Source organism: Erythrolamprus reginae, chromosome 10 (assembly GCF_031021105.1).
Source record: "Erythrolamprus reginae isolate rEryReg1 chromosome 10, rEryReg1.hap1, whole genome shotgun sequence".
Classification (NCBI taxonomy): Eukaryota; Metazoa; Chordata; class Lepidosauria; order Squamata; family Dipsadidae; genus Erythrolamprus; species Erythrolamprus reginae.
Window position 1 is genome coordinate 6,225,680 of NC_091959.1, and position 24,611 is coordinate 6,250,290.

Sequence of the window (24,611 nt, forward strand, 5' to 3'; positions counted from 1 at the left end):
GAAACAGTCAACTCTCTTTTTTGCAATTGAGCCTCCAGAGTTCACCCAACCTTCCTTTTATCTCTTTGCAGTAATTTCATAGAAACATAGAAGATTGATGGCAGAAAAAGACCTCATGCTCCATCTCGTCTGCCCTTATGCTATTTCCTGTATTTTATCTTAGGATGGATATATGTTTATCCCAGGCATGTTTAAATTCAGTTACTGTGGATATATCGACCACGTCCGCTGGAAGTTTGTCTTAAGGATCTACTACTCTTTCAGTAAAATAATATTTTCTCATGTTGCTTTTGATCTTTCCCCCAACTAACTTCAGATCGTGCCCCCTTGTTCTTGTGTTCACTTTCCTATTAAAAACACTTCCCTCCTGAACCTTATTTAACCCTTTAACATATTTAAATGTTTCATTCATGTCCCCCCTTTTCCTTCTGTCCTCCAGACTCTACAGATTGAGTTCATGAAGTCTTTCCTGATATGTTTTATGCTTAAGACCTTCCACCATTCTTGTAGCCCGTCTTTGGACCTGTTCAATTTTATCAATAACCTTTTGTAGGTGAGGTCTCCAGAACTGAGCACAGTATTCCATTAAGTCTTTCCTGATAAGTTTTGTTGGCTCTTCAGCTGTAGAGGTGACTATGTGTCTGTCTACCCACAGATAAGGCCACAAATTTCGATCAGATTCGTGCTTGGGAGAAAACCCCACTCATCACGAAGTTTCTTCCCAAGTCCTTAAAAAAAAACCACCCTCAAACTTGCAGATGGCAAAGTTATTTGTTTTGAAAATAAACCAGTCTCCTCATTCATATCTTCCAAGAAACCGTGTTCTCCCGTCCACGCTTACTAAAGACTTGGCGATCAGCCAGATTTCAACAGAGAAAATGCAAATACTGTACATACAATCTAGAGAAAACCTCAGCTGCTTCCACAAACAAGTTACATCCTGTTTCACTTTATTCAGCAACTCTTGAACCCCAGGTTGTTGTTTGCCCAGGTTCGCCTGGTGCACCAGTTGCGGCCCTATCTGGACTGGGACTCACTGCTCACAGTCACTCATGCCCTCATCACCTCGAGGTTCGACTACTGTAATGCTCTCTACGTGGGGCTACCTTTGAAAAGTGTTCGGAAACTTCAGATTGTGCAGAATGCAGCTGCAAGAGCAGTCATGGGCTTTCCCAGGTTACACCAACACTCCGCAGTCTGCATTGGTTGCCGATCAATTTCTGGTCACAATTCAAAGTGTTGGTTATGACCTATAAAGCCATTCATGGCATCGGACCAGAATATCTCCGGGACCGCCTTCTGCCGCACGAATCCCAGCGACCGGTTAGGTCCCACAGAGTGGGTCTTCTCCGGGTCCCGTCGACTAAACAATGTCATTTGGCAGGACCCAGGAGAAGAGCCTCCTCTATGGCGGCCCCAACCCTCTGGAACCAGCTCCCCCCAGATATCAGAGTTGCCGCCACCCTCCTTGCCTTTCGCAAGCTCCTTAAAGCCCACCTCTGTCGTCAGGCATGGGGGAATTGAAATTTTTTCCCTTCTGCCTAGGCTTATAGAATTTATACATGGTATGTTTGTTTGTATGATTGGTCTCTTAAATTGGGGGTTTTTAGATTATTTTTTAATGTTACATTGTTTTCTTTATTGTTGTTAGCCGCCCTGAGTCTTCGGAGAGGGGTGGCATACAAATCTAATAAATAAATAATAAATAAATAAAATCACTATTGAGTCAGAATTACATAACCCAATCAGTCCAAGTTTCTCCCTGTATTCTTGTAAACTAGGGGTGTCAAACTCAAAGCCTGGCGGACGGATCCGGTCCATGGGGTGCTTAGATCTGGCCAATGGGGCTGCATGGAGAAAGCGAAGGTCCAGCCCATGGAGCCTCTACTGCCAGGAAGCAAAATCTCACAAAGAGACACAGCACATCAAGTAGCAGCGGTAGTGTCAACTCCCGCCTGGGCCATGCCCACCATGGCCACACCCACACCCCAAGGTCAAACACAGCCCTGATGCTGCTCTCAATGAAATCGAGTCTGCCACCCCTGTTCTAAGCCCTTGTCCTGCAGGAGGGCCTGCCACTTCGTTCCTAGCTCCCCCCAAGGAGCTTTGAAGACAAGATTTGGCCCGGCCACGACAACATCACAGCTTCCGCAGAAGTTCTGATGCATTGAATGAGGTTCTACGTGGTTCATTGGATGATCCCACCACCGTGGGGAAGAATCCACAAGGGGAACTCGGCTGCTTGCTTTGCCTTTGGGCAACTCAAGCACGAGTATCAAGCAGCAATATTTAGAATGAGTTGTTTTCGAATTGAACGGCACACGAAGAAAATATTTCAGAAGGACCACCGATGCTCCTTGGCACTAGTCATCCCACCCTCTTGCTTACATCATATTGGGGGGATTCCTTGGGTGTCCATAAGATGTCTAAGGTTATGACAGAGGACAATAAGAGATTTATTCACAAGCAGTAGGTCTCCAGGTTGGGCTGGATTGTACCAGAGGTCCCAAACTTGGCAACTTTAAGAAACATAAAAACATACAAGATTGACGGCAGAAAAAGACCTCCTGGTCCAGCTAGTCTGCCCTGATACTATTTCCTGTATTTTATCTTAGGATGGATCTATGTTTATCCCAGGCATGTTTAAATTCAGTTCCTGTGGATTGGCCAACCCCGTCTGCTGGAAGTTTGTTCTACTACTCTTTCAGTCAAATAATATTTTACTCATGTTGCTTCTGATCTTTGCCCCAACTAACCTCGTTCTTGGGTTCACTTTCCTATTAAAAACACTTCCCTCCTGAACCTTATTTAACCCTTTAACCTATTTCAATGTTTCGGTTTCGATTCTGTGGAATTCATCTCCAGCATAGCTGGGAGTTGAAGTCCAAGTTTTGCCAAATTTGAAGACCTTTGGATTATTCAGTTATCTTTGGTGAAGGAATGGCTGATAGGGCACCCATGTTTTATAGGCTGTTCCAGGGTCTTCTTGCTCAGTGAGATCTCCATCCTCAACCAAGCTCTGGAGGAAAGGAGGGATAAAAGGGCAATTTTATTTTTTGACAGTGGGTGGTGCTTAAGAACTTGCTGGTTGCAGGCGATTGCAAGATTTGCAATCGCCTGCAAGTCTGCTGAGAAGAAACTTGGAAAAAAGCAAAATACAGTGGTACCTCAAGATACGAACCCCTCGTCTTACGAACAACCCGAGATACGAACCCGGGGTTCAGAAATTTTTTGCCTCTTCTTACGAACTTTTTCCTTCTTACGAACCTGCCACCGCCGCTGCCGAGAAGCCCCGCCGCCCAGCTGTCGCTTTTTAAAACAGACGGGGGGCTTCCCAGCGTCCTCCCGAACCCAAACTTTTGCCAAACTTCTGGGTTCGGGAGGCCGCCGAGAAGCCCCGCCGCCCAGCTGACACCTTTTAACACAGCCGGGGGGCTTCTCGGCGGCCTCCCGAACGCCGAACCCGGAAGTTCGGGTTTGGCGTTTGGGTTCAGGAGGACGCTGGGAAGCCCCCCGGCTGTTTTAAAAGGTGATAGCCGGGCGTCGTCGTTTTTTTGCGTTGGTTTTTTTTTCCGTTGCACAGATTTATTGATCTTACATTGTTTCCTATGGGAAACAATGTTTCGTCTTACGAACTTTTCGTCTTACGAACCTCCCCCGGGAACCAATTAGGTTCGTAAGACGAGGTATTACTGTATATAAAGTGAATCGAGAGAACGTTATTCAAGAGAGAGAGAGAGAGAGAGAGAGAGAGAGAGAGAGAGAGAGAGAGAGAGAGAGAGACTACTATCTAAAAGGCTTTCCTTAACTCTATATTCTCATGAGATGGCTGACCTACCCTTCCGGAATTCGCAGGGCTCCGAATCCTGGCTAATCCCAGCACATCTAGGAGAAGTTAGTCTAAGGAAAACTGCAACCCAGGCAGCACACTATAGCTACGTTCATACAATATCCTTGTCCGTTGTAAATTTAGGACCTGCATCCCTACAGGCTGAACTTGGTTCTGGTTAACCCAGTTTCTCTTTGGTGTGTGAATCCAGCTTCTTTGGTTCACCTAATTCAAAGTGTTGGTTATGACCTATAAAGCCCTTCATGGCACCGGACCAGAATATCTTTGGGACCGCCTTCTGCCGCACGAATCCCAGCGACCGGTTAGGTCCCACAGAGTTGGCCTTCTTTCGGTCCCATCGACTAAACAATGTCGTCTGGTGGGACCCAGGGGAAGACCCTTCTCTGTGGTGGCTCTGACCCTCTGGAACCAGCTCCCCCCTGAGATTAGGATTGCCCCCACCCTCCTTGCCTTTCGTAAACTCCTTAAAACCCACCTCTGCCATCAGGCATGGGGGAATTGAAACATTTCCCCCTTGCCCATGTTGTTTTGGTGTTTGATTGATTGTGTGCTTGTTCTTTATATATATTGGGATTGCTTTTATGAATTTCTTAACCTAAAACTGTAATTGGATTGGTGGGTATTGGATTTGTCACTATGTACTGTTTTTGCCATTGTTGTGAGCCGCCCTCAGTCTGCGGAGAGGGGTGGCATATAAATCCAATAAATCTAATCTAATCTAATCTAATCTAATCTAATCTAATCTAATCTAATCTAACCTAACCTAACCTAACCTAACCTAACCTAACCTAACCTAATCTAATCTAATGGGTCTGTGAATTATGTGAATCCAGACATTTTTCTTCTTAGTTCAGGAACCAAGTTAAACCCTTCATGTGAATGCGAACTATCTCTGGTCATTTACCAGGAAAGAAATGTAACAGAACTGCTTTGACTATTCAGCAGCGTGTCCCAGAGTCTTTGATAGCAATGTTTCTCCTGGTCTTGGATCTCTTCACTGAAGATCAAAACATCAACTGAAATTAGAGCTTTCGGTGTGTGAAATAGGCGCTGCATCTGCACCGCGAGTGGATGGAAGAGAAACGGCGGTCGAGCAAGAAGTGTTGAGTCTTCCGTTCATCTCAGCAGCCTCACGTGGTTGACCAAAGGTCCCCTCGGCTTAGCCGTGACATAGTGGACACTTTAATTTATTTATTAATTAGATATTAATTAGAATTGTCCTGAAATGCAGGGGCAAGGAGGTATCGCCGCAGCTACGTCACGTGGAGTCCCGTCGAGGAAGCAACATCTCCCTCTAAAGGAGAAGTCAACTTTCTTCTCCTAGGGCAGTGATGACGAACCTTTTTTTCCTCGGGTGCTGAAAGAGCGTGCCCTTGCCAGGCATAATTCAATGCTTGGGAAGGGCAAAAACAGCTTCCCCCGTCGTCGTCCCCCTAAAGACCCTCTGGTGGCCAGAAACGGCCTGTTTCCCAACTTCTGGTGGGCCCAGTAGGCTTGTGTTTCACCCTCCCCAGGCTCCAAAGGCTTCCCTGGAGCTGGGGAGGGTAAAAACAACATCACCCATCCCCCTGGAGGTTCTCTGAAAGCCAAAAACACCCTCCCAGAGCTTCTGTGCAAGCCAAAAATCAGCTGGCCGGCACCCACATGCATGTTGGAACTGAATTAGGGCAATGGCTCACATGCCATCAGATATGGTTCCACGTGCCACCTGTGGCACCCATACCATAGGTTCGCCATCACTGTCCTAGGGTCTCCTTTGGGTGTGGGGCAGGAAGGGAGGATCGGGCCAAAGTTCATTCTCAAGAGTCTCATTGGGGTTGTGGTGGCCCACCCACCATCCTGGGGAAAGCAGAGAGCATTGGGTCATTGGCAGGCGTCGTCCTGCAGTCGAGGGCATGAGTCCTGTATGAGTCCACAGGTCCACCTGGCTCACCTGGCCCCCTCCAGCCCCCGTTGGTGGACTTTAACCTCTCAGGAGCTGCAGGACAGGCTCAATATTCAAAGCACCAAGGAGAAAACACTTAACAAAGGGTGCCAGGCTCCTGTGATGGGACCGCGAAGACAGATGCCGCCAGTGGCGACCACGTGGTTGCGCAATTCACACATCGTCCCTCTGGGGATCCCAATCTTGCCCCAGAGGGCCATAATCAGCACATGGCTCTTCCCCTCAAACACCACACACAGACCTCACACAAGGGAAGGTGGGGGAGCCACAGGAGGACAACGCAACCCCTGTCCCCTTTTCCCCAGGCACACACAACGTGCATGGCTGATGGCTCCCCACTGCCCATCACTGCAGCTGTCCTATCTTGTCGCTGTCTCTTCCTTTGGGCCATGCTGTCGGAGGCGATTCCGCCACCTGTTCTGGGCATTTCCGGGCGTTCTTGGGGCTGACGGACCCTTTCCGGGAAGCCTGGGGGCTAGAAAGGCCTTTCTTTTGGAGCTGAGGGCTGGATTGAGCCGACGAAGATTTTCTGCCCACGTTGGGGCTCCGGGAACCTTTGCTTCTCGGCGGTGGTTGAGGAACCTCAAGGCTCTTCAGGGCAAGGAGCTCACAGTAGCGGTTGCATTGATGGGAGGTCACAAAGTGATTGAGGAGGTTGGGGTAACAGCTCTCCTTCAGGCCTTGGTACCTGGCAAAGAAAGAAGGTTACTCCCCAAGATAAAGTCCCCAATTTGGCAGGAGGATAGATAAATAATAATAATAATAATTTGGCAGGAGGATAGATAAATAATAATAATAATTTGGCAGGAGAGATAAATAATAATAATAATAATTTGGCAGGAAATAGATAAATAATAATAATTTCGCAGGAGGATTAATAATAATAATAATAATAATAATAATAATAATAATTATTATTATTATTATTATTATTATTATTATTATTATTTGGCAGGAGGATAGAAGCTGCTAGTTAATGAGATTGGCAGATTCCTCTATTATTGCCAAAAATATAGAATCATAGGGCTGTAAGGGATCTTGGAGGTCTACTAGTCCAACCCCTTGCTGAAGCTCTAGCCTTGGCTCACTCTGGTTTGAACCAAGTTATGAGTTGAAAAGCTACACAATGTGGTTACTTACCCTTTGGTTTTGGTAGCAATTTTGACATTGGTGACTTTCCACCCAACACCTGCAAGAGAAGCTCTGATGAATTCATAAGGTAGGTCCCAGCAGTCCTCATTTTTTTTCAGCAACAGCATCATGCTTTTAAAATGTCACACAAGCCAGTCTCAATCCATTCATCCACAGCAGAGGTGCAAAACTCTACATTCCTCCCACTGTTACTGACCCACAACAGTGTCCATAATCTCCAGCATTCCTCAGAATATCAGGAGGACAACAGACTACCTAGCAACCCGACCTAGAGAAGCTTCCCTTAAAAGTTAGAGGATGCATCTAGGTGCAAACACAGGAGCCTCACCTGGCACTTTCCCCCAACAAGACTAGCCAAAATGAAACAAAATAACTCAGGAAAAGACACCCGGCACATACTATCTCATGTGGTGGGAATGCCACAAAGCAAATGAGCAGTGGGACAAAATAATACAATGGTTGGAGGGAATACCTCCGGAACCGCCTTCTACCGCACGAATCCCAGCGGCCAATAAGGTCCCACAGAGTTGGCCTTCTCCGGGTCCCATCGACCAAACAATGTCGTTTGGCGGGCCCCAGGGGAAGAGCCTTCTCTGTGGCGGCCCCGGCCTTCTGGAATCAACTGCCCCCAGAGATTAGAACGGCCCCCACCCTCCTTGTCTTTCGCAAATTACTCAAGACCCACCTTTATCGCCAGGCATGGGGGAACTGAGACATCCTCCCCCAGGCTTTTATATTTTATGTTTGGTATGTATGTGTTGTATGGTTTTAAATTGCTGGGGTTTTAGATATGTTTTATTGTTAATATTAGATTTGTTTCACTGTTATATTGTTTCTATTACTGTTGTGAGCCGCCCCGAATCTTTGGAGAGGGGCGGCATACAAATCTAATTAATAATAATAATAATAATAATAATAATAATAATAATAATAATTCTGGAAATGAAATTAGATTTGAAACCTCAACTCTTTCTGCTGCGAATAGCCATGAATAAACACGGGAAAAAACATAATAATAATATGCTACATATCCTCAAACCAGCAAGATTAGCATATGCCCCAAAATGGAAAAGTAAAGATGAAGAAATTCTACTTAAAACTTTAACATGCACAGAGATGGATAGACTAATGAGAGTTGAAGGACAAATTGGACACTCTTTTGAAACCTGGGACAAATTGTATAATTGGATGAACAAAAGGAAAACCAAAATTTAATGCTAATTGGTACTAAAAAATTAAATCAATGATTAATATAAATAGTATTTTGATAACCTGTCAAGTACTTTTTTCTTTTATATTCTATATTTGTTTGTATTATGTGGTATTATTGCATGCGTCTCATGTTTTTGACTGTATTATAAATAAAATAAACTTTTTAAAAATTAAAAAAAAAACAAGACTCACCTTCCAAATCTGTCACCAAGATATTGCCATTTGTCCACTGGTAAAGCCAGTGCTGGAAAGCGGAGCATTTTTGCCCAACCTCAGAAGGGTTGGGTGGAGCCAACCTGTTGCCATCTCCTTCTCGTCCACAGTAGCACTGAAAGGAGCCAGGCAAGTCTTGCTCCATGGTCGCATAAGGAATATTATTGGCTGGGCGATAGATTAGGTAAAGTGGGATTATCCTGTGTCAAAGAAAAAAAGAGGGCCTATTAGAGCTGGAGTCCCCAAACTTTTTACACAGGGGGCCAGTTCACTGTCCCTCAGACTGTTGGAGGGCTGGACTATTAAAAAAAACCTATGAACAAATCCCCATGCACACTGCACATACCTTATTTAAAGTAAAAAACAAAATGGGAACAAATACAATATTTAAAATAAAGAAGAAGTAATAAGTAATTAAGTAATTAATAATTAAGTAATAAAGTAATTTATACTTCTTTATTAACAAGTAAATTTAAACTTAAATCAACAAACTCCATTTCTCCTTCCTTCCTTCATTCCCTCCCTCCTTCCTCTCCACTTCTCTCTTCCCTCTTCCTTTTATCTCATTTCATTTTCCTCTCCCTCGTTCCTTCCCTCCATCATTTTCTCATTTTTCTCTTTCTCTCTCTCTCCCTCTTCCTTTCTCTCTCCCTCTTTCTCTTTCTTTCTCTCACTCTTCTCTCTTTCTCTCACTCTCTTTCTAACTCTCCCTCTTTGTATCTCTCACACTTTCTCTCTTTCCCCCTCTCTCTATTTCTCCCTTTCTCTCTCTCCCTTTCTATCTCTCCTCTTCATTTCTCTCTCCCTCTCTATTTCTCCGTCTTATTATATCGATAGGTAAAATCTCGTGTGCTGTCGCGGGCCGGTTAAAAGACCTCAGCGGGCCGCATCCAGCCCATGGGCCGTAGTTTGAGGACCGCTGTATTAGAGAACTTCAATTGCTGTATTTTTCGGAGTATAAGACGCACCTAGATTTTAGAGGTGGAAAACAAGGAAAAAACTATTCGGAACCAAAGGGTGTAGTAATATATCATTTAATAAAATATCAGTGTAGCAGAATACTTTTTACAACCGTGTACACTTTTTACAAGCTTCAAACCTGACAGCTTTAAGACTTGTGGACTTCAACTCCCAGAATTCCTCCTCCAATCATGCTAAATAAAATAATTAGAAGGCAAAGACAGCCCCAGTTTTTGCCCATTATTTCACAAAAGTTGGTTTTTAACAGGTTTTATCCCTGAGCTACAATGGCACTTAACAATGTACTAGGGGGTCAACATCAATGTACCAGGGGACAATACTACTTGGTCTGTTGGGTGGATGTTGGATGGTTCGGGTGAGAAATTGTGGTGGGTTAAGCATGTTCTTTCGGATGGTTATGTGTTGTGGTTAGCTCTGGCCGAACTCCTGCCCCAAGGACTGTGGATGTGGGGGAGTCATCCACATGCTGCAGGCCTGTTTTGCTCCCCCCGGTGGAATCTGCTGATGAAGGCTCCTCTGACCAAGAAGACATGAGTGACAGGGAGGAGGAGAGTGTGGCAGACAGCTCAGAAGGAGATCAATTATCTCGCTCCTCCTTGGATTCGGAACAAGAGTTAATGATACAGCCACGCATGAGGAGAGCGATGCATAGGCAGCAACAACTGAGAGATTATTATCAAAGAAAATGAGGCCACCTGTGGTTGGGTGGGGCTGTGGTCATTAATGAGGCTGCTATAAAGAGCAGCCTGTGGGTTTGGCCATTGTGGAGGATTATCTGATCGTTGTGCTTCGCGACTGCTTTACTGACTTTGACCTTTTGTGTGCTGATTTTCCCCCGCTTTGAAACTAAACCAGAGCAAAGTGTGTTTCACTTTGTGAAAGAAGAAGGACTGTGAATTGCCTCACAGCTGCAAGCTAAGTATCACAGAACTGATAAGGGACTTGTACAAATTACCAGTTTGTTTGGAGACAAGGGCTCTTTGCTATACCAAAAGAGGGCTTAGTTTAAGTGAATTTTCATTATAAAGAACATTGTTTTGAATTTTCAAACGTGTGTGTGTCTGAAATTTGTACCTGTGAATTTTTGGGAGGATTCTACCAGAGAGCCTGACAGAACATTATTATTATTATTATTATTATTATTATTATTATTATTATTATTATTATTACTACTACTACTACTACTACTACTACTATTATTATTATTATTATTATTATTATTATTATTATTATTATTAAACAACTTACTCAGGTATTGATCCAAAGTCAGCAATGGCTCTGGTCTCTGCAGCAAAGATCTTGCAGTACTCCCGACTTGAATTCTGGATTTTACACTCCTGCCAGGAAACAAAACAGATCTTGACATCTTCAAACCAGACAGGAATGGAACAGAAATTGCCTTCAATAGTAAATGGGAGATTCATTACTGGAAGTTTTCAGGCAGAGATTGGACTGGCATTTGTCAGAAATTGTGTAGGGCAACGTTGGGGCCTCTCTAGGAATCTCCTGGGAGGAAACAGGGCCGGAAAAGGCGGAGAGAAGCCACCGTGGGGCCTCTCTAGGAATCTCCTGGGAGGAAACAGGGCCGGAAAAGGCGGGGAGAAGCCTCCGTGGGGCCCCTCTAGGAATCTCCTGGGAGGAAACAGGGCCGGAAAAGGCAGGGGGAAGCCTCCGTGGGGCCTCTCTAGGAATCTCCTGGGAGGAAACAGGGCCGGAAAAGGCAGGGAGAAGCCTCCGTGGGACCTCTCTAGGAATCTCCTGGGAGGAAACAGGGCCGGAAAAGGCGGGGAGAAGCCTCCGTGGGACCTCTCTAGGAATCTCCTGGGAGGAAACAGGGCCTCCACCCTCCCTGTGGTTTCCCCAATCGCACGCATTATTTGCTTTTACATTGATTCCTATGGGAAAAATTGCTTCTTCTTACAAACTTTTCTACTTAAGAACCTGGTCACGGAACAAATTAAGTTCGTAAGTAGAGGTACCGCTCTACTTTGTCTAATTCTTGATGACTGAAGATCTGGTCAACCACAGAACTGGGGGTCAAGCAAGGGACGCTATTCCACCCACCTGAATGGTGATATCGTAATTCCTCTCCACCAACGTGTTCTCGCTGCGTCCACCAAATGCGATGAGGTTGTGGACCTTAATGATGCCCGTGTGCCCAGACTCGAAGACTGGCTCAAGGCCATAAATGGCACGGGCACGGCACGCCTTGCGTAGAAATCCTTGTCCGACCTCTAGGTCCTCCACCATGATCCGGCCAAAGAGCTTGTCCCCCCAGAAGCCAGAGTCAGCTAGACCTTTGGCAAACACCATGGGAGTCATCTCAATCTCCTCTCCAGCTGAAAAAGAACAGAAGGAGGGACTTAATATTTAAGATTGGAATTCCTAGCATGGAGGAGAAGAAGAGGAGAAGCCACAGGCGGCCATCCGAGGGCATGTCTGCTGCTGCAGCAATGGCTGAAGTAGGAAATCAGCCTTAGGTTGATGCCACCCAGATTTGCTGGTCTGATTCCATAATCAGAACTGCAGAAAAAACCATTGCTGCCAACCTGCCTTCCATTGAGGACCTGTAGACTGCACGAGTCAAAAAGAGGGTGGTGAAAATATTTACTGACACCCCCCGCCCTCTTGTATCCTGGACATAAACTGTTTCAACTCTTACCCATTGACTCACCATACCTTTTTCTGGTGTACTTACCTTCTATTTCTTCCTTGGTGATAAACCCGGAAAGCACTAGGGAGAAGAGCAAGATAGAGAAAGAGATGATGTTATCTTGATGATAGAGATAGATAGATAGATAGATAGATAGATAGATAGATAGATAGAAGATAGATAGATAGATAGATAGATAGATAGATAGATAAAGAGAGAGAGAGAGATGATAGATAGATAGATAGATAGATAGATAGATAGATAGATAGATAGAAGATAGATAGATAGATAGATAGATAGATAGATAGATAAAGAGAGAGAGAGAGATGATAGATAGATAGATAGATAGATAGATAGATAGAAGATAGATAGATAGATAGATAGATAAAGAGAGAGAGAGATGATAGATAGATAGATAGATAGAAGATAGATAGATAGATAGAAGATAGATAGATAGATAGATAGATAGATAGGATGGATAGACAGACAGACAGACAGACAGACAGACAGATGTGAGAGAGAGAGAGAGAGAGAGAGAGAGAGAGAGAGAGAGAGAGAGATGGAGAGAAAGATGCACTGAAAGACATTGAAAGAAAATGCAGGGTGTCCTGTATAAGCCACGCCCACCGTGTGGTACTAAAGAATTTGGTAGCCCTTCACTGGGCAGCGGGGGTTGTATGCTGCACCGGGGAGGTCACTGCATTATGGGTGTGCACACAAGCCCCAAAAAGGTTCTCCATCACTGATGTAGGACCAGTGGTGATCCTGAGGGTGGGGTAAAGCAAGTCATTAGCCTTGAGTCTCTTCACGCCCACAAGAGATCTACTGAGTGACTAAACCTCACCTTCAGAGCTCAGCAGGAAGTCGGTGCTGTCCGTCCCGTATTCATTCCGGATGGTACATTGATACACCCCACAATCCTTCTTGGACATCTGCACAATAGCCAGAGCTGCCTGTCCTTCGTCTCCAGAGCTGAAAGACACGAGATCTAGAGCACACTGCAGGAACGAAAAGGGACTTTAAATAAAACCGTCTACAATGTCCTATTGGAGTTGGGCATTATATATATGGCATATAAATATTTTATCATATCAAAAAATTCTGGCTTTCAGAATGGGCTCATTGATTGTAGTTGACACTGGGATTACTGTTAGGGCAAAAAGGCTAACAAAACAGAAATCGGTTGTGAATCAATGTAAGTTTCTGTTGTGGTTAGCTCTGCCCCAGCCCCTGCCCCAAGGACTGTGGATGTGGGGGAGACATCCACATGCTGCAGGCCTGTTTTGCCCCCCAGTAGAACCTGATGATGAAGGCTCCTCTGACCAAGAAGACATGAGTGACAGGGAGGAGGAGACCCCCGGTAGGCCAACCATGGATAAATACGTTTTTTTTATATATACATATAGAATAAAGGTAAAGAATGATATATGCAAGTGTTATCCATTTTAGATGTCGAAAGGGTTTTGTGACTCCCGATGTTTTCTTTTATGTGGGAAATGGGTCCAAACAGCTCTTTCAGTGTTTAAGGTTGCCGACCCCTGATCTAGAATGTTGGGAAAGGACTGAAGATAGGAGTTTGGGGTGGGTGGGTGGGAAAAGTAAGACAGGGCAAAAATTATGTGGGAGACCGTACTCAGACCATCCCATTTCTACTGCAGCCCACTGGAGACGTTTCCACAAGACTCACCTTCTTTTGACCTCCGCTATGGGCATCTCATCCTTGTACCAGATAAGCTTGGAGTCGCTCAAGATATTGAAGAACTGACACCAGAGTTTCAAGTTCCCGGAAGCGTCAGAGAACTGTTCTGCTCGGATCTTGCGAACGACTTGGGGCGCTAAGAAAAAGGACAAATTGGAGCAGACCATTCCCAATGTGATGTTGGGATTTAAAACAAGCTGCAAGTCCTCAACTCGTTTGGCTTTGAAAAGAACATTTTAGATTCTAGAAGGCAGGGACAGAAGGATCCAGTATCTGATCCAGATTAACAGAGTTTGAAGGGATCTTGCAGGTCATTTAATCCAACCCCGTGACCAAGCAGGAGACCCAACATCTGCCTCGACTGAGGATCGAACTCACAACCTCCTCACTATGAGGCAAGAGGCCACCTCTAGGCCACAGCCACTGGGGTAGGTTTCCATAGGTTTGTTCAACCCACAGGACTTCTTCCAGTCATGGGTTTCACTTCTTTTTGTAACCGTTTTGGAGATGTGTGTAGGTGAGTCGCTTGTGTGTATGCACAGATCGTTGGTGATGACGTCCAGGTGGGTGGGTGGAGCCTCTTGCCATTGCCACTACCAGTTCACCCAGTACAGTAGTACCTCTAGATACGAGCTGCTCCACATGCGAGTATTCCAAGTTACAAGCTGAGACGGGAGCAAAATTTCTGTTCGACACCCGAGCTCAAATTCGGGATACGAGCCGAGCGTCCACTAGGTGGCGCAAGAATTCCATTTTTTTCCAGTTAACTCGGCGCAAAAAGCCAAATCTAAATGCATTCGTTCGAGATACGAATTGATCGACATACAAGGTCGACTCTGGGAAGAATTAAACTCGTATGTCGAGGTACCACTGTAGTTGGTTGCCACTTACCTCGCTACCCGGACAGTCCTTAGCGGGCAGTGCGGGTGCACATGCCCCGTGCAAGATTTGACTTCTGCACATGTGCAGCAAGACAACTCTCGCAAGGTTTCGGCTATTTTCACTGGTATTTTTCCTTCCACGCATGCGCGGAAGCAAAATGCACTGAAAATCAAAAAAATTGTGCGAGCGTGAGCGAGATTTTGGCTATTTTCACTGGTATTTTTGCTTCTGCACATGCGCAGAAGCAAAAGGCGCTGGAAATCAAAAAAATCATGCGAGCATGAGCGAGATTTTGGCTATTTTCACCGGTATTTTGCTTCCACGCATGCGCGAAAGCAAAAGGCGCTGAAAATAAAAAAAATCATGCAAGCATGAGCGAGATTTCAGCTATTTTCGCCGGTATTTTTGCTTCCGCGCATGCGCAGAAGCAAAAGGCACTGAAAATCAAAACAATTATGCGAGCGTGAGCGGGATTTCGTCTATTTTCGCCTGTATTTTTGCTTCCGCGCATGCACAGAAGCAAAAAAACCCAGCTATTTTTGGCAGAAATCTGTCGCTCGCGCATACGACTGACCCACGGTAGCTACAGCTATGTGCGCATCTCCATTTCCATTACCTCGTGGGGGGATCTGCCCATAACTGAGTTTGGCGGAGCCAGGGTGAAATGGTAGCAACCCGCCACTGCCTTCTTCCTACCCCGTTCAGCCTCCCTCCACCTAGGTACATCCCTCAGAGAGGAGGTCCTCTCCAAGAAAGAGGTATGCACACCTACCTTTAAATGGATCGTTGGTTTTCCTTGATTCTCCCACCTTGGGAACACTTTCTTCTACACTCTCTGGAGCCAACGGGGAGCTCTCCTCCTCCTTTGGGCTTTCTTCCGCCGTCTCCTGATACATCTTGGGAACTTCCAGAGTTGCCATCTTCCTGGCAAAATTTGGAGAGCGCTTCTCCACGGGAGGAGAACCCGGGGCCGAGGTTTGCAACAGAGCCTGGCTCCTACGGCCCTGCTGTGGCGACACACTGGGACTGTCCCTTTTGGGCCGTGGCTGACCCTCCAGGGAGCCTTCTTCCATCTCGTCAGCTGTCTTGGTTTTGGGTAGAAAGATCTTCCGACGGGCTCCGGATGCCAGCTCCTCAGGGGTGGCGCTTGGCAGAGCAGTGGGGGTCTCACTAACAATCTCAGAAGAGGGAAGATGAGGGGGAGCTGCCGGTTCTCCTCCAAGGCCCCCTACCACAATCGAGGGGACACAAGGTAGAGGAGGTATCTCTAGTTCAACATTGAGGTTCTTTCGGCAAGCAAGCAGTTCTTGGTTGATCATTCCTGTCAGTTTCCGAGAAGTTCTTGGAGTCAATTGCAAGTTCTCGGCACTTTGGAAAAGTTGATCCGTCTCCACCTGTTCGAAGATCTTCCTGGAAGTCCTGGGAGTTAATCCCACAATGCCCACATCTGGCAGATGTTTTGGAATAGCACTCAGCGGAGCCCTCTCCTCCATCATCTTGGCTTCTTGCTTGGGGCTTCTTGCTTTGCTTTTGTCTGACTCAGAGGTCATCTTCAAGAGCAAAAGCAAATAATTTTTCAACGAAGAAACAAGGTCACTGTTCTGGTCTTTCTCCAGGGTTTGATTCTCCTCCACCACAACCTCAGCGGGACGAGAGTTATCTCTTAAAAGAACATCAGAAGCTATTTTGTCCTTTTCCTTATCTCTAACTTCTGTCTTCTTGGTGTTCGTTTTAGACCCTTGTTTATCTTTTTTACTCCTTGGAGGAACCAGGAATTCTTTCTGCACAGAGACCTCTTTGCTTTCTGACCTGGTGACCTGCTGGGTAGGTTCTTCTGAATCCACCATCTTACCCAGTTCCCGAGATTCTGTTTCTCTCTTGATATCTTTTAGCAAGTGGGCTATGGATTGGTTCCTCTCCACGGGGTCTTCTTTGACTGGAGAAAACAGAGCTGGTTCTTGGGTGTCGTGAAGCCCAGAAGGGATCATCTCTGTTGAAGCTGGAGGAGGACTCTCCGAAACAACTTGAGAAAGACTTGAGGTTGTTTTGGAAACTTCTGAGATCAGTTGGGACTTCTCCATTGCTTCCGATGATCTCTTCCTCTCAGGAGCTAAATGCATTTGAGGAGTGGGTGCATTGTCTCTCAGTAACTTAGGGGCTTCTTCTCGTTCTTCTCCTCGCGTGCCTTCGGTCCAAGGAGCAACTTGGTCCAATTCATCCATGGGTCGACCCTGAAAATGGGTTTCCTGGGCTGCTAACGCAAGAGCAATTGGGTGTTTACTCTCACAATTAGGAGGTAGTTCACGGGGGATTTCATCCTGGCCCCAACCTGGGGAATGCTTCTCCACGTCTTCCTTCTCAACCCGATTGTCCATCCCATTTGGTAGTGGGGGACCAGAAGAAATGCCTGGGGTATTCTGAGAAGTCACTGGACGATTCTGGAAAATTGTTGGCTGGTGATCTTCCAGGCATTGCATTCCCATTTTTGAGTCCCGGATCTCTGGGCTAGAACCAGGTTTCTTCTCCGGCGATTTTATTCCTAAATCTTCCGAGATATCTTTCCGTATTGATAAGCCAGGGGTTTCTTCTTCCGCTTCTTCCCCAAAGCTGGAATTTGGAGACTGCAAAACAGATGCAATGGGATAAGTTTGGCTGTGAGTTTTCTGAAGCCTGCAAAGAATAGACGGTCATCGTTTCAAAATATGCCCATGTCACACCAACACTCCGCAGTCTGCATTGGTTGCCGATCAGTTTCCGGTGACAATTCAAAGTGTTGGTTATGACCTATAAAGCCCTTCATGGCACTGGACCAGATTACTTCCGGGACCGCCTTCTGCTGCACGAATCCCAGCGACCAGTTAGGTCCCACAGAGTGGGCCTTCTCTGGGTCCCGTCAACTAAACAATGTCGCTTGGCGGGACCCAGGGGAAGAGCCTTCTCTGTGGCGGCCCCGGCCCTCTGGAACCAACTCCCCCCAGAGATTAGAATTGCCCCCACCCTCCTTGCCTTTCGTAAGCTTCTTAAAACCCACCTCTGCCGCCAGGCCTGGGGGAATTAAGACCCTCTTCCCCCTAGGCCTTTACAATTTTATGCATGGTATGTTTGTATGTATGATTGGTTTTTATATAATGGGTTTTTAACTGTTTTTAGTATTGGATTATTGTTATATTGTTATATTCTGTTTTATTACTGCTGTTAGCCGCCCCGAATCTGCGGAGAGGGGCGGCATACAAATCCAATAAATACAAATACAAACCTAAGAATCGAGACCAGCAAAACTTTCCTCTTTCTTTCAATTCTGCATTTGAAAAACTAATAATAACTGAGTTTGCTACCTCGTTTCTCCTCTCCAATGCATCCCTCACTTTTGATACCCCACTGAATTGAGAGTCATAACAGACGCTCAATAACAAAACATAACATTAAAAAATCTGTTAATCTTTTTTTAACAGATTAACAGAGTTGGGACGGATCTCGCAGGCCGTCTACTCCAACCAGTGAAAGTTCAGTGGGGAACATTTGGCCGTATTAAAGGTCCCCCAAAGTCCTGTAATAACCTTTTTCTCTTTAACATTTGGTTCCAAGAACCCAAATTAACCTTGCTGACAACTCTTAAGCTGATGGACGGATCAAGAAGAAGCGAGTCATGACATCCAAACCGTCCATTTGAGTGCATGGCTTAGAGCAGTGTTTCCCAACCTTAGCAACTTGAAGATACAAATGCTGGCTGGGGAATTCTGGGAGTTGAAGTCCAAATATCTTCAAGTTGCCATGGTTGGTGTTCTGTCTGGGTTCCCCCAGACCTCAACACCAACTGGAAAAAACAGCCAGACACGCTGGTAAAAGCAAAAGTACTTTATAGCTTGAAAAATAAACACAGAGAAAAACCTGTTCTTCCCAACAGGCAGGCTATGAGACTTTACAGCAGAGTCCTGATGTCCAGACAATACAGCAGACTTCTTGCTGGCACACCCACCACTGTAGAGCATAAGACCCCCACCTTTCCCCCCCAAGGTTTCAGTATTCAAAGTCACAAACCAGAATTCCAAGACGCCAAAGATCACAGCCAGGTCCCAGGACTCCCAAAGATAATACTCCACAAGCCAGGAAGGGTGGGTCTGCCTTTTAGCCTTTCCAGAGAGCACCACACCCAAACCCAGCTGTTGCCTCTTTAGTGCTGAAAGTACCTAGCCAATTGGTCCCTTCTTTGTGTTGCTCTTCTCTGTCGCAGATCGATTATTGCTTGTGCATTTTCCTCTAAGGAATCCAGGCTGCTTGCTGGGGAGAGCTCCCTCTCAGGGGCCTCTGGCTGTTCCCCCTCTTCCTCAGCCTGGGATTCCTCCTCCTCGTCTGCCTGCACCTCCTGTTCCTCATCCTCCCCCTCTGAGCAGGAAACCGACAGAAGATCAGCCGTTCCCTGAGGGGCCTCGGACGGAATCACAACAGTTGGGAAACACTGGCTTAGAAACACACTCACACAAAACACACGCACACACAAGGCACTGCATTCTTCCTTTTTTTCTGGTTTTGCACAATATATTTAATGGTAAACTGACCAGCTGGGGTTGACCAACCAGCTAGGGGTCAGGCATGGAAACCATTTCGAAGGGCCTTGGATTTTCAGGCCTGCCCTATTTTGTGCTGTGGGAAACTGGGAAGAGGGAATTGCATGGAGCTGGGGAGATACGTAGTCCAAAGAACATTTCTTTCTTCAAGAGTCAAGGTCACTTTGCCCTGCACCTGGAGGGGTGTGACTGGGAAGCATCTTCAGTTAGGATGGTGCATTATTTGTTTGTTTGTTTATTTGTTTGTTTGTTTATTTGTTTATTAGTTTATTGGTTTATTGGTTTATTGGTTATTCATTCATTCATTCAGTTATTTATTTATTTATTAGATTTGTATGCCGCCCCTCTCCGTAGACTCGGGGCGGCTCACAACACAATAAAAACAGTTCATGACAAATCTAAGGGGACACAATCTGAAGTTAGTTGGGGGAAAGATCAAAAGCAACATGAGAAAATATTATTTTACTGAAAGAGTAGTAGATCCTTGGAACAAACTTCCAGCAGACGTGGTAGATAAATCCACAGTAACTGAATTTAAACATGCCTGGGATAAACATATATCCATCCTAAGATAAAATACAGAAAATAGTATAAGGGCAGACTAGATGGACCAGGAGGTCTTTTTCTGCCGTCAGACTTCTATGTTTCTATGTTTCTAATAATTTACAATTTAAAATATTTTTAAAAACCCATTATTAAGCAGACATACATACAAACATGCCATACATAAATTGTATAGGCCCGGGGGAGATATCTCAGTTCCCCCATGCCTGACGACAAAGGTGGGTTTTGAGGAATTTACGAAAGGCAGTACAGTACAGTAATCGAACCTCGAGGTGATGAGGGCAAGAGTGACCGTGAGCAGTGACTCCCGGTCCAAATAGGGCTGCAACTGGTGCACCAGGCGAACCTGGGCAAACGCCCCCCTCGCCACAGCTGAAAGATGTTTCTCTAATGTGAGCTGTGGATTGAGGACGACACCCAAATTCTCCCCCCACCCCCCCACCCCCGGTGATGGACGGACAGATGGGATTGTCCTTGGGAGGCAAAACCCACAGCCACTCCGTCTTATCATGTTGTGTGTGTCATGTTTGTTTTTGAAAAATAATAAAAATACTTTCTTAAAAAATGGGCTGAACTGGCTTGTTGGGTTAGAAAAGGAAGAACAATTACTTTGATAAAAGACTGGAAACCCTTTATGGACTTTTTGCTGGAAATGGACCAAAATGTCCAAAGCCTGGAATTAGCTCCCCCACCAAACCTTGCATGGTTTCCGCCTGGCCCCATTCTTAGCGTCAGGTCCTCATCAAAGGCTGGAGCTCCCCTGCCATCTCCTAAAATGGTGAGAGGCCAGACAAATTCCAAAGAGACTGCAGTCCAATCACCCAAACACTCCCAGGTGCTGAAAGCTGCTTGAAGGGAGCGATAAGAAGAAGAAAGTCAACGGAATACTTCGCTCGACAGGGTCAGAAGCTCTGCTGAACCTGTTCACATTGATTCCAAAACAGTTACACAAAGGAAACTGTTTCTGGGCAAGGGGTGGGGGGATTTACGTGCTTATCCGATTAATTATCGATTTTAATTCCCTTTAATAGGAAAGCGAACACAAGAACAAGGGGACACAATCTGAAGTTAGTTGGGGGAAAGATCAAAAGCAACATGAGAAAATATTATTTCACTGAAAGAGTAGTAGATGCTTGGAACAAACTTCCAGCAGACGTGGTAGATAAATCCACAGTAACTGAATTTAAACATGCCTGGGATAAACATATATCCATCCTAAGATTAAAATACAGAAAATAGTATAAGGGCAGACTAGATGGACCATGAGTTCTTTTTTTGCCGTCAGACGTCTATGTTTCTATGTTAATTAGTGTTTTCCCATACTATAAAAGTCTTTACAAGTTCCACAGAGTTGGCCTTCTTCAGTCCTAATCTCTGGGGGGGGGCTGGTTCCAGAGGGTCGGGGCCGCCACAGAGAAGGCTCTTCCCCCGGGTCCCGCCAGACGACATTGTTTAGTCGACAGGACCCGGAGAAGGCCAACTCTGTGGGACCTAACTGGTCACTGGGATTCGTGCGGCAGAAGGCGGTCTCGGAGATATTCTGGTCCGATGCCATGAAGGGCTTTATATTTATTTAGTGTCGTCAGCAAACTTTGCTACCTCACTATCTACTTCTACATCCAGATCATTAATGAATAAGTTAAGAAATAAAGGTCCCAAAACTGAACCTTGGGGTACAGTAGTCCCTCACCTATCGCTGGTGTTACGTTCCAGACCCGGCCGCGATAGGTGAAATCCGCGATGGGGAATTTATTGACTGATAGTACTTATTTAAGTATTTATATTGTAATTGTTTGGTAAGTTTTCATTTTTTTAAGTGTTTATAAACCCTTCCCACACAGTATTTATTTTAGATACAGTATTTAAATACAGTATTTACAATTTTAGATATATATATTTTTTGAAAAACCTGCCGATCGACTTCGGCGGGCTGTTTAAATCTGCCGATCGACTTCCTCAGAAACCCGCGATGAAGTGAAGCCGCAGTAGGTGAAGCGCGGTATAGCGAGGGACTACTGTACACCCCTTCTCTTCTCCTTGTCTTGGTTTAAAGAAGTTTGTGGACCCAGTTCTGGAACCGAAAACAAAGGAGATTCCAAGGCCAGACATCTACGCAATTGGCTGGGAACAGATGGGCCAATTATCTAACTCAGGACAAACAACAGCATCTGTTCACATTCCAGAGGTCCACCAACCCCTCCGCCCCCACCCCTCGTGGAGATCTGGACTTCCCCAGGGAGGAAATCCTGCATCTTGCAGAAATACGAGACAAGCTTCCTTCTACAGCTTCAGCCTTCCACGTCCAAATGTATCCCATCTACGCGCCTCTCAGCCTCAAGCAGATTTCTTATTTACTTATTTAATTTGACTTCTATGCCCCCCAACCCCAAAGGACTCAACAATATAAAAATTACAAATAACAGCAGCAATAAAAAGAAGAAGTCAAGGAAAAAACTAGCTGCTGAAATCCTAATTAAAACTAAAAACAATTCAGTAACACATGTGAGCATTGCCCACACGATCATATGCTGCAATGTCTTACCAGTCAATGACTACTTCAGCTTCAACCGCAACAACACAAGAGCACGCAACAGATTCAAACTTAATACGAACCGCGCCAAACTTGACTGTAAAAAATATGATTTCAACAATCGAGTTATCGAAGCTTGGAACTCACTACCGGACTCAATTGTGTCAACCCCTAACCCCCAACACGTCTCCCTTAGACTCTCCACGATTGACCTCTCCAGGTTCCTAAGAGGCCAGTAAGGGGCATACATAAGTGCACTGGTGTGCCTTTCGTCCCCTGTCCAGTTGTCTTTCCTTTTCTTTCACCTATCTTATATATTCTCTTCCTTTCATGTATCCTCTCCTCTAAGTTCACCTTCACCCTCTTTTTATATTATCACATGTCTATTTTCTTCCTATGTATTTATGTATTGGACAAATGAATAAATAAATAAAAATAAAATAAATAAATATACAAGTCATTCAAAGCAATTCGGACACAGGGACAAGCTAGCGGTTGATTTAGGGCCTGTAGGCCTGCAGGCATAGCCAGGTCTTCGTGGCCTTATGGAAAGCCAGCAGGGTGGGGGCCATATGGACTTCGGGGGCGGGAGTTGATTCCATACAGGGTGCGTTTCAAAAGTCATGCAATTTTTTAAAAAAGTAATTTATTGAACAGATTTGCACAAACACTTGAAATTCTTCAAAGTACTGTCCTTGGGCCTCTACACATTTTTTTCCAGCGACTCTGCCACGACCGGTACGTGCCCTCGAAGGTGTCGTCGGGGACTTCTCACAAGGTCATCGTCACAGCTGACTGGATCTCTTCTATGGACGAAAAACGGGTTCCTTTCAGGGCTGGAACCGAAAATAAGTCTGCTGGGGTGACGTCAGGACGATAGGGGGCGTGGGGCAGCATGGGCACCTGGTTTTTGGCCAGGAATGCGTGGACTTATAGCACATTGTGGCAAGGTGTGTTTTTCGTCCATAGAAGAGATCCAATCAGCCGTGACGAAGGCCTTGCGAGAGGTCCCCGAAGACGCCTTCCAGGGCGCATACCGGTCACGGCAGTCACTGGAAAAAATGTGTAGAGGCCCAAGGACAGTGAAGAATTTTAAGTGTTTGTGCAAATCTGTTCAATAAATTACTTTTTAAAAAAATAATTGCATTACTTTTGGAAGACACCCTGTAAAGTTGGGGCAGCAGCAGAGAAGGTCCTCTGCTGCGGCCCCGCCCACCTACATTGTTTAGCGGATGGGACCTGCAGGAGCCCAAATTCTGTGTGCTCTAATTGGTCTCTGGGAGGTATGTGGCAAGAGACGGTCCCGTAAATAATCTGGACGCACCGCAGGGCCCACCTACGCACATTCCATGAAGTTCTCAGGATGCCTAGACAGTCAGGGGTGTGAACTTTGCCCCGTGAGACCCCCAGCTAGGAAACCCCCGAGTGACTACTGCGTGCATAGCCACCCACCCACCCTTCTTCACTATGGGCAGAATCGTATGGAAAAACGTGCATCAAAGCGATGGAAATAGATGCCGGGTTGAAGCAGGCTGGTGAGTGTCAGAGACAGCTGGGGCTGGTTGAGAAGGAAGCCTGGAGTTGAGAGTAGAGATTTGAGGGCGGACTCCACACCGGCCCATACGCACACCAAAGCTGGGCTTCCCCCTCTCTCTATGGCTGTACTTGGCCCATTGAATTGCCACCTACCGAAGAACCAAGGGACCAGGGTTGCAATAAATTAAAAGCTTTTCCCTACTGGGTCCTGTGGGCATGGCTTGATGGGCGAGGCAGGGGAAGGATACTGCAAAATCTCCATCCTCTTCCTACTCCAGGGGGAAGGATACTGCAAAATCCCCATCGTCTTCCTACTCCAGGGGGAAGGATACTGCAAAATCCCCATTCCCTCCCCACTCCAGGGTGGAGGATACTGCAAAATCTCCATCCTCTTCCTACTCCAGGGGGAAGGATACTGCAAAATCCCCATCGTCTTCCTACTCCAGGGGGAAGGATACTGCAAAATCCCCATTCCCTCCCCACTCCAGGGTGGAGGATACTGCAAAATCTCCATCCTCTTCCTACTCCAGGGTGGAGGATACTGCAAAATCTCCATCGTCTTCCTACTCCAGGGGGAAGGATACTGCAAAATCCCCATTCCCTCCCCACTCCAGGGTGGAGGATACTGCAAAATCTCCATCCTCTTCCTACTCCAGGGGGAAGGATACTGCAAAATCTCCATCCTCTTCCTACTCCAGGGGGAAGGATACTGCAAAATCCCCATTCCCTCGCCACTCCAGGGTGGAGGATACTGCAAAATCTCCATCCTCTTCCTACTCCAGGGGGAAGGATACTGCAAAATCCCCATCGTCTTCCTACTCCAGGGGGA

The 24,611-nt window shown here is 45.9% G+C and overlaps 1 protein-coding gene across 1 annotated transcript in view; it reads right to left on the minus strand.

The window, feature by feature from the left end:
- Positions 1-5,026: 5,026 nt before the first annotated feature.
- ALPK3 (alpha kinase 3) overlaps positions 5,027-24,611 on the minus strand; it is a 43,225-nt gene continuing 23,640 nt past the window's right edge. Inside the window, 10 exon segments of the mRNA XM_070762943.1 lie at positions 5,027-6,483; positions 6,936-6,984; positions 8,352-8,572; positions 10,602-10,690; positions 11,418-11,692; positions 12,052-12,087; positions 12,851-12,978; positions 13,694-13,841; positions 15,360-17,226; positions 17,228-17,257. Coding sequence (XP_070619044.1) covers positions 6,141-6,483; positions 6,936-6,984; positions 8,352-8,572; positions 10,602-10,690; positions 11,418-11,692; positions 12,052-12,087; positions 12,851-12,978; positions 13,694-13,841; positions 15,360-17,226; positions 17,228-17,257 — 3,186 coding nt within the window. The 3' untranslated portion in view covers positions 5,027-6,140.